We start from the raw sequence: 10628 nt of genomic DNA on the forward strand, positions 1-10628 counted from the left end.
GAGTTAGCTCCCAGATTCTGACATGCATGGGAGCAGCCATCCTGGTGAACAGTGGGCCCATGGTGGGAAATTTAATCAGATCAGAATTACCTTACAGAGATGCGCTTAGGTTTTGGGAAAGAGACAACAAGTTGATCAAGACATAACCCCCACTTGCCCTGTACCCCCAGCGTGTCAGAGGAAACACCTCCTCAACTGGACTTTGAGTTGCTCAACGGCACTGTTCATCCAACTCCTCCCTGCCATGAGCCAGAAGCACCTCAGGGTCAGAGGATCACACAGGTAACGCAGTCCAGAAAGTTTTCCGGGAAAGTAAAGCACCTCAGTAAGAAGGAGAACACTAGGATCGTATCAACCTTTCTGAGGCAGATCATCCTGATTATCTAAGGGCACCCCAGCACCCCTCCGAACTCACGTAAAGAGAAGGTGTCGTCCCCGTATCCATAAGTTGAGGAGAGGCATACCATCCATGTGTAATCCAGGTACTGAAGCTTCCTCATCATTTAGGCTACACACTTGTTCACTATTATCTCACAAGAGTAAACACGCACTATAGCGGAAAAAAGAGCCTGGAACCTTCTCACCTAGGACACTTCCAGACGGACACGTGCCGCGCCTCGGGAGGGTAAGATATATAAATTATAGGCCATTAGATAAGGTACCAACATTCTCGGAGCCTTGCTCTGGTTCACTCAAACAACACAGGGATACATTATCCAGCCAGGGTAACTCAATCTCTCTACAGCAGACGAGATGTTCAGAGTAATCCAAACGACCACGGACACCACAAGTACCAACAGTCATAGACTGGCGAAACAGGCCCTAAAAGCTGAGTGCAGAGCATCCACTGAAGATATTTCTCTGTTCACATGTAAAATATGTGGCTTTTCCTGCCACATTCTAACCTAGAATTCGCATCACTCGGCTACAATTTCCCCCAAGAGCTGCAAGGACTTGGGAATCGATGAAAGCTTTTATTCCCCGTCCTGATGAATATGGTTATCAAGCCCCAGGCTCCAGCACCTGAGAAGACCTAATTCTGTATCATTATGGCCACTCAAACCGTTTGGGGGATACGTTGACCTGCGCAGCTGAGAAAAATTAGTAAGTCTTCCTGCAACCTATGTGAACCAGCCATCAGAGACCTTTTCTCTTTATCAATGGCAGGAGGGAGAGAACGGTCCGCAATCTTACAGAAAGCGAATTCAAATCCATATTGGGGGTTCTTTTTGTACTCCCCATTTTACACCTTAAAAGGATCTTTTTTCCTAATTTGGTCAACAACATATCCTCAAGTAACATGTGGCACCTGTACTCCTTCTGGGCTCACTCCTCAGTTACAAATCTTGAAAGAGTGGATAACTGCAGAAAGAGTAAATGGGCCATAACAACGTATAGCTTCCTTACCCAAAATCGTTGTTGTTCTTACAACATCACTCCCAAAACGTTCCGTAACACGTGGGCCCCTTCTAATCAGCACCTTGAGTAGCACTAAGCTATCTGGCTCAGATACCAGTTCAAGACTCAGGACTGTAGAGAAAAGACGGAATAATTAAAATACTGAAAAGAATGCAAACTCCTGATTCTTTATCAAGTTCCTATGGCCTCATGTCACCATCCAGACGATTTCAGGACCACGATGGCATATTCATTTGTCATCACAAATAATCTCATCAGAAGTGTGTTGGCGCTGGAACACAGGCCCTCACGTATGAAGATCAATTGAACACACTATCAAAACTTGAACAAGCCCACCGTGACCATTTAAACCCTGTCCCAAAGCACCAATAGAGTGCCAATCGGCCCACACAACAGAACTTATTCTTTTGAAATCATTAGCGTACCCGAAAGACCCGATATTCCCCAAAGATACAAAATCCCGGGATGGCGGGACATCACAAACCACTCACCGCTAGGGCAGGAGCCTGTTCAAGAAAATTGCTCTGACCAACAGCTAGCAAAGAAAAGCATATATTTTTCCCTAGAATAAAACCGTATAAATTAATATTAAACTTCAAACCCTCCTAGCTCCAAACCCCCGTCCGCCCGTGGCACCATGTTAACAGGTACCATTTCCCTCTCAATTTTATATGCACCTGATAGTCGAGGGAGAAATGCAGCCCAACCCTCTCGCCACCAGAATCCACAGGAAAAACATTTTAGGTCAACCTCCATATCATGAACTCAGGAATGGGAGCAAAATAGAAGGTGTCTCCAATCGACATCCCTCGACTTTTCCTCTCAAGACCTAAAGGCACGTACGATTTCCTACTCCAGGTCCCTATACGAGCTGCTCCTACATCAGCTTCGTGAGAAACCTGCCAGCTTATCGACATCGCGGCGATTTGGAATAACTCAGACAATAGCCTTGTTGGTAGCGGTGGAACCAGGCTCGCCCAGCCCCGACGTCAGAGTGTTCCCTGTTCTTGGGGTTGAGAAAGCCCAAAACCGAACCCAGCGCGAATTTCGCTGCGTAGCACCGGAAATCATCACCCCAAAAATAGTTATATGACATAATGAACAGAGGGCAGACGAAAGTCAGTTCCCTTGCTTCACCTCAAAACTAAGCTGAGACTACGACAGAATATCTATTCCTGTAGACTAAACCACCAGGCCTTCATAAAAGAGACCTCTTCATTTGCATTACACAAATCCCCAAATTCGGAATTTGCCACAATACTAAAGTCACTAATTTCCTTTTGACTGATTAAAGTCCAGTAAAATGGAAATCCCATCTTGCTTGAAAAGCTGCTGTCTAAACACTGTTTCATAACCTAAATGGGAATCAATAAATGGGTTGGAACAGCCCTTTACAGATCCAGTCCACTTTAACCCCATATAAATGCAACAATATACCTCTCTTACTCCAGCATGCATAGTGTGCTAAATCCAAATTGGCCCTAACCAAGCACCACACATCTTACCTCAAGCCACTCTTCAACACAACCCTTCAAGTGTAGGTACGAGGAGGACACATCTAACCATCCTACAACCTTAGAGAAGCCGAGAATTCAACGGGCAGGCTGCAACAAATTTATCCTTCCCAAGAAACGTTTAACTTTCAAGGCCTCCCTTGCTAAAAAAGTCACATTTTGCACCTGACCTTGCCCCCCTAGGGCTGCAACTTGACGCCATCTTCGAACGTTGAACTCCTAACTACTGTTGTCTCACTAGTCTAACGACTAAAGACAAAGACGGCCCAAGCGCTCTGTCCTGGGCACCGCAGGGGGCCGCAGCAGAGCCAAGTGGTAGTATAGTAGAGAGCCCAGGAAAAAGTTGCGACCACTTCAGTTACTTCACTAAAAAAACTCATTCACATGGAGTCGTGGCTCACCTACACACGCAACTCTCCCCCAGAGCCTAATTGCCTCCTTTGATAAGCGTCCGCCAAAAATACATAAGCAGAAAACCTGTTTACATGCAATGTGCAACGTAGCCACATTGTAACTGGCACGGAGTTAAAAGGAAGATATCAAGATTATTATTAACCTTTACTTTAGATTTTTATCTTTTATATTGAAGGTGAAATGTGGATACTTTGACTTATCTTGAAGGTCTTAGTCCGACATATAATATAGTATAGAAACTTCGATTGGGAAAAGACCTCTTAAAGACTAAAAAATCAAAACCTTCTGAAATGTGCGGGTTAAGCAAGCGATGTTTTAGCATCTTGGGAACACATGTATGACGAACTTGCATTCACAGTTTTGACAGGGGTTTTGTAAGAAGGCGATCCTAAAGATCAGTCCGTTCTGCACACCCCTCATGACGTTTATATTGGGCAAAGACAGCCGTTTACGTGTCCAGCTACATAACCACAGTAGTTGCTCAAGGCCCATCAACTTGGCTTTCAAAACACTTCCAGGCTTTGGAGCCTCCTCAGCTTCTCTGGTCAACCTGTTCCAGTGCCTCACCAACCTCATTGGGAAGAGTTTCTTCCCTAATGATCTTCTTTAATGGTGCTTTTCTGGTTTGAAAGCTATCACCACCTCATCCTGTCACTCCATGCCTTTGTAGAAAGTTCCTCTCTCCATGCTCTCTTGCAGCCTCCTTCAAATACTGGAAGGCTGCTCTCAAGGTCCCCCCAGCACCCTCTCTTCTCTAGGCTGACCAGTCCTACTCTTTGTACCTGTCTACATGATCGGGTCAATACAGACCTCCAAGCTGAGAAACATCACTCCAAGCTGGGAATGATCTCTGCCTCTTGAACCACACAACCCTGCAGTGGAAAGTATACCAAATCCAAACACAGATTTCCTGGTAAACAACTTTCTGGGTTGACTGGATAGATAAAAAACTGTGTTGGACAGATAAACAACACACTAGCATGGACTCAGGAAACAATTGTTGAGCTTTGCTGCAGAACTGCAATACAGAAGAAAAACTGCCCATTCCTGTCAGATTTCTGGACTTCTTAAAGCTCTCATGACCTTATTTGATCTAATTAGCAAGGAGAAGAGAGTCAGCCTTGTATATGGCATGAAATCAAAATCAAAACCATGGAAGATTTAAGTCTACCAAACAAAAGGTTTCTTAAGGAAAAAAAACCCCACATACATTAAATTATGTATTACATTATTCATCTATTAAACACTTGCCAAGATAAATAGAGACTTTCTTGTTACAGGTGCCTCATTTTTGCCAGGAAATGCCATTCCAACTAGAAGCACAGGGAGAGAATCCTATTATTTGGAAACTTCATTGATCAGTACTCTTCTTAGATGGTGGACTTTTTAGGCCACAATCAGCTACCCTGAGTATTGCAATTCTGGAAGTGACCCCTAACACGGAGGAATTGTCACTTTATTCTAGGAGAGCTAGGAGAGGTGAAAGCCATTAACTTCATGCAGAACATGGCACTCCATACCACAAATGGCATTTTTTATTCACAGCTGACCCTGTACACACAAAATTCAGACAAGTAATAAGTGCTTTAAATGAGAAATAAGCATGCCAAGACGGAAAGTCTGATGGTTTATTTAAAGTGACAGTAACTATTCTAAGCCACATTTCTTTCGGCATGTCACTATCAGGTTTTCCTTTACATATATTCATATTGGAAAGCTGGTGGATTACACCTGACCCAGTAATTTTATTATGATGATCCAAAGTTACTCTGCATATCACTGTCTGTGATAGCCCTTTTCCCTCTCTGCTTGGCGACTCCATCCACGCTCCATCTTCATTCAGTGTTCTTTTCCAACCCCAGTTCCTCTATGTGCGTGGCTTTGGGATGTACCATGGCTAGTTAATCGTGGCTTGAGCATTGGAATAGCATACGTGGTTTCTCATGTGCCATTTCCTACTATCTACAGTCTTTCTTGATAGAATGGATCTCTTAATGCTCTGGAGTTTGGCTCCTAGGCATATTGTCTGTATCGTACACGTCTGGTTGGCTCGTATTTTGCAGTTGTGAGAGTGTTATAGTATACTTGGGTACGCGGTAATATGCTTGGCTTGGTATGTCCTTTCATTTAGCTTAACCGCTATAGTGTGTGCCCTACTGGCGGTTTTTCGGGGGAATATCCTCTATTGCGTCTGTGATGGGCCTAGAGCTCAGGATGTCTTACTGTTGTTGGTTAGTGTGTGTTGTGACTCGTGGCAAGCTGTGTTCGGCGGCGGGGGACCATGAGGGGGTAGTGTGCTGGCGGGTTGGCTCGGGGATACTGCAGGCTGGGCTGATTGATTGGCAGGGGGGTGAGGGGGGGTGGGTGGGGGGGGCGGGGGGGGGTGGTGGGGGGGGGTGGGGGGGGGGGGGGGGGGGGGGGGGGGGGGGGGGGGGGGGGGGGGGGGGGGGGGGGGGGGGGGGGGGGGGGGGGGGGGGGGGGGGGGGGGGGGGGAGGGGTGGGGGGGGGGGGGGTGGGGGGGGGGGGGGGGGGGGGGGGGGGGGGGGGTGGGGGGGGGGGGGGGGGGGGGGGGGGGGGGGTGGGGGGGGGGGGGGGGGGGGGGGGGTGGGGGGGGGGGGGGGGGGGGGGGGGGGGGGGGGGGGGTGGGGGGGGGGGGGGGGGGGGGGGGGGGGGGGGGGGGGGGGGTGGGGGGGGGGGGGGGGGGGGGGGGGGGGTGGGGGGGGGGGGGGGGGGGGGGGGGGGGGGTGGGGGGGGGGGGGGGGGTGGGGGGGGGGGGGGGTGGGGGGGGGGGGGGGTGGGGGGGGGTGGGGGGGGGGGGGGGGGGGGGGGGGGGGGGGGGGGGGGGGGGGGGGGGTGGGGGGGGGGGGGGGGGGTGGGGGGGGGGGGGGGGGGGGGGGGGGGGGGGGGGGGGGGGGGGGGGGGGGGGGGGGGGGGGTGGCGGGGGGGGGGGGGGGGGGGGGGGGGGAGGGGGGTGGGGGGGGGGGGGGGGGGGGGGGGGGGGGGGGTGGGGGGGTCCGGGGGGGGGGGGGCTGGGGGGGGGGGGGGGGGGGTTGGTTTGCGGGGTGTGGTGTAGGGGTTGTTTGTTTTTTTTTTTTTTTTTTGTTTTTTGTTTTGTTTTTGCTTTTTTTTTTTTTTTTATTTGTTTTTTTTTTTTTTTTTTGTTTTTTTTGTGTTTTTTTTTTTTTTTTTTTTTTTTTTTTTTTTTTTTTTTTTATTTTGTTTTTGTTTTTTATTTTTTTTGTTTTTGTTTTTTTTGTTTTTTTTTTTTTTTTTTTTTTTTTTTTTTTTTTTTTTTTTTTTTTTTTTTTTTTTGCAGAGCTACTTAAAAGCAGCCGGCCAGCAGTGAAGGTTAGGCTGTAGATAAGGTCTTGCACTACTGGAATTTAAGAACACAAAAAAGTTAAAAGGCTTGCATTCATTGCCCCAAAGTGAAATGCAAACCACAACGAAGTTGATATGAAATATCCCTTTGTGGCACGTTGCAAAATACAACTCGGGATTCAAGCTTTTGGGTTGAGATTTGCAAAGAAATCTAATAAAACTAAAGGTTTTCAACTCGGGAAAAGAAAATGGGAGGCGATGAAGTTATGCTCTTCACCGAACAAAGGAGAGAACACGCAACTCCCAAGAACACGATATTCCAGCATCGCTTACTACATGACCGAGGGCTTCAGACTGGAAAGCAACGCTCCCTCCTCCCCTCCCTCACCCCGCTGGATCCCGCCACACCGACCGCGATGGATCGAGCCTCTGGCAGGGACATGAACGATGGCTACAAGTCAGAACCCGGCTCTCTTCAGCCCGCCGCCGCCACCCTGCGCCGGCAGCCCAACCTCGGCTCCTCTCCCCGTGGTGCTGCCGGCCACCGAACCGTCCCCCCCAGCGGCCTGCAAGCCGCTGATCTCCCTCCCCCCCCCCCCCCCCTTCCCCCCTTTCGGGGCACCGTAGGGCCCCACTGTGCCCTTACCCCCTCCGGTGGCGGCTGCTCGCTCCTCTTTCCGTGGCCAGCTTCGCTCCGCCGCCCACCTCCTCGCCAGGCCCGCGGCGGTGGAGGGGGGAGCGGCGCGGCGCTTGCAGACGTGTCCAGCCGGCTGAGGGGCTGCCTGCCGTGCCGAGGGGCTGCCTCCCCACTGATCTTGGGCTCGCCGCCGCCCCGAGCAGCTCCCCACTTTTTCTCCAGGCTCCCCCCGCTCCGGGCATTATATCGCTGGCGGCGGTGACGCGCCCCGGCCACCCCTCCCGACACCGCCCCCGTCCCCCGCTGCCGCTGCGGCGCCCGCACCGCGCCTGGACCCGAGCGGCAGGAGTCTCTGGAGATGAGACTCGCACCGCTCCGCGGACCCTGCCCGGCTCGGATCTTCTGCGGCTCTAAAGGGCCTGTGGAGGGAAAGAGGATGGGGCTGGACTGTCCTCCGTGGTGCCCAGTCATAGGACAAGGGGCACAAACTGGAACCCAGGAGGCTCCATCTCAACTTCTTTGGTGCGAGGGTGCTGGAGCCCTAGAGGAGGCTGTCCAGAGAGGTTGTGGAGTGTCCTTCCCTGGAGAGATTCCAAACCCACCTGGACATTGTGATCCTGGGCAAGCTGTTGCGAGTGACCCTGGTTTAGCAGGAGAGTTGGAGTGGATGACCTGCAGAGGTCCCTTCTACCCCCCACCATGCTGGGATTGTGCGGCTGGAATGTAGTAGAAGTAGAACTCAAAAGCTTGTAACCACTCATTTCTGTTTCCAACAAGACTAGGCATCACTGAATCACAGAGTCGTGTTAGTTGGAAAAGACCTTTAAGGTCATGGAGTCTAACTGTTCTCTACCAAGTCTGGTGCTAAACCATGTCCCTCAGCACCAGTCGCTGCCTCTCTTTTCAACCACCTCCCTCGGCAGCCTGTTTCAGCCCTCACTGTGAAGAAGTTTCTTGTAATACTCAACCTAAACCTGCCCTGGTGTGACTTGAGACTGTTTTTTCTTGTCATGTGTGCTTTTTTTTTTTTTTTTGGTTGTATTTTCATAAAAGTTTTGTAGTCTGATTTATTTTTTAGGCAAGCTGTTGGGGACAATCTTGCATTTATTTAGTACAACTAGGTATATTGAGTTAAGGGCAGGATTGACCAGGTTCCAGTCTTCACAGGACTGCTGTCCCAGCTTGCAAACCTTTCCATTTTCAGAGGCTGAGGTTACAACTCATCAGAATCCATCTGGCTTCAGACGGCTCTATGAATGCTTCCACTTTCAATGGGCCCAAGAGAAACAATACTGTGCAAGTAACACACTGCTTACTGTGCTCTCTCTTCCTCAGCTGGAATCACATAGAATCATAAAGGTTGGAAAAGACCTTTAAGATCATCAAGTCCATCTGTAACCCAACTACCTTGACTACAAGAAGAGGCAAAGCACTGAAGAGCCATCACACATCACCGCAGAAGAGATGTTCTCCCACCCATTTGGAAGCTGCAACCCATGAAGGTGGCTCCAGTGGCAGCTGTGCTAAGGACCTACAAGATACTTGGAGTGGCCCCTTAGAATCATAGGAGACCACTGAGATTGAGTCCAACCTTCAGCCTAAGACGACCATGGCAATTAAACCATGAAAAGCCCTGCTGAAGTATCCCAGATGAAAGAGACAACTCCCTGCTGTCTCCCCACAACCTCCCAGCAAACTAGATGTTCCAGCCCTCTGATCATCTCTGTGGCCTTCTCTGGACCCACTCCAGCAGGTCTGTGTCTCTCTGTGTCCCATGGATGGACACAGCACTGCAGGTGAGGTCTCCCCAAAGCAGAGCAGAGGAACAGTATCCCCTCTCTCCATCTCTGGCCATGGTGCTTTTGATACACCCCAGGCTGCCATTGGCCTTCTGGGATGCCAGTGTCCATCACTGGCTCTTGTCCAGCTTCTCATCCACCAGCACCCTCAAGCCCTTCTCTATAAGGCTGCTCTCAGTCTCATCATCCCCCAGCCTGGACTGATATCAAGGGTTGCCCTGACCTAGGTCCAGGACCTTGCTCTTTGCATTATTGAACCTCATGAGGTTCTCCTCAGCCACCTCTCCAGCCTGTCCAGGTCCCTCTGGATGGTAACCATCCTGTCCTTCAGTCTTATCAGCCACAGCACTCAGCTCGGTATCATCTGCACGCTTGCTGAGGGTTCCTCATGCTCCCTGTTTATAGCATTGATGGAAATATTGAACAGCACTGGTCCCAATACAGACCCTTGAGGGACAGCACTTGTCACCTGTGAGACCTTAATTTAAACAAGTAGTTAGACACCATTCCATCTCCTGACACTAAAACTAACTGTCCTCCCTTCCCAGAGCCACGTGCAGACAGGGCATGTGCAGGCATTCAGAAACTCTGTGCTGAATACCTGCAGCAGCAGCAACAGCAACAACAAAAATCCACTTAGAAACCCTTAAGGGATCGCCAGCCTTGCTGGACAACCTCTGATAATCTGGCACTGAGAACATCCTAGAAAAGGAGATTTTTAGCCTAAAATTTGGCTAAACAATAATTTAAAATTTGAGGGGGGAAGTATCTTCTTCTGTTTGTGTTTTCAAAGAATCACAGAATCGTTTCAGTTGGGAAAGACCTTTAAAATCATCAAGTCCAACCATTCTCTAACTCTGCCCTTACCATCACATCTGTGCATCTTTTCTGGGTTTGATGAGAAGGAATTCCAGCAACCATTGTAAAAAAAAAAACAAAAACAAAAACAAAAAAAAATTACATGAATGAAAGAATATTTTACTACAGAATCACAGAATCATGTTAGGAGTTGGAAGGGACCTCGAAAGCTCATCCAGTCCAACCCCCTGCCAGAGCAGGATCGCTTCAAGCAGGTCACACAGAAACACATCCAGGAGGGTTTGGAAAGTCTCCAGAGAAGGAGACTCCACAACCTCTCTGGACAGCCTGCTCCAGGCCTCCAGCACCCTCACAGGGAAAAAGTTTTCCCTTCTGTTCCTGTGGCACCTCCTCTGCTCCAGCTGGCACCCAGTGCCCCTTGTGCTATATTTGGACATCCCTGAGCAGAGCCTGGCTCCATCCTCCCCACACTGCCCTGCACGTCTTGAACACCAGCCGTGAGGGCAGCCCTCAGGCTCCTCTGCTCCCAGCTGCAGAGCCCCAGCTCCCTCAGCCTGTCCTCACAGGGAGATGTTCCACTGCCTGCAGCAGCTTTGTGGCTCTGTGCTGGACTCTCTCAAGCAGTTCCCTGAGGTCCTTCTTGAAGTGAGGGGCCCAGAACTGGACACAATATTCCAGATGTGGCCTCACCAGAGCAGAGTAGAG

At 50.2% G+C, this 10628-nt stretch overlaps 1 protein-coding gene across 1 annotated transcript in view; it reads right to left on the minus strand.

The window, feature by feature from the left end:
• CRISPLD1 (cysteine rich secretory protein LCCL domain containing 1) overlaps window positions 1-2336 on the minus strand; it is a 30654-nt gene extending 28318 nt beyond the window's left edge. Inside the window, exon 1 of the mRNA XM_054385264.1 lies at window positions 2301-2336. Within this exon, the coding sequence (XP_054241239.1) occupies window positions 2301-2336 (36 nt within the window). The remainder of the gene's footprint in view (window positions 1-2300) is intronic.
• Window positions 2337-10628: the final 8292 nt, after the last annotated feature.

This window comes from Indicator indicator, chromosome 12, assembly GCF_027791375.1.
Source record: "Indicator indicator isolate 239-I01 chromosome 12, UM_Iind_1.1, whole genome shotgun sequence".
In the NCBI taxonomy this organism is placed as follows: Eukaryota; Metazoa; Chordata; class Aves; order Piciformes; family Indicatoridae; genus Indicator; species Indicator indicator.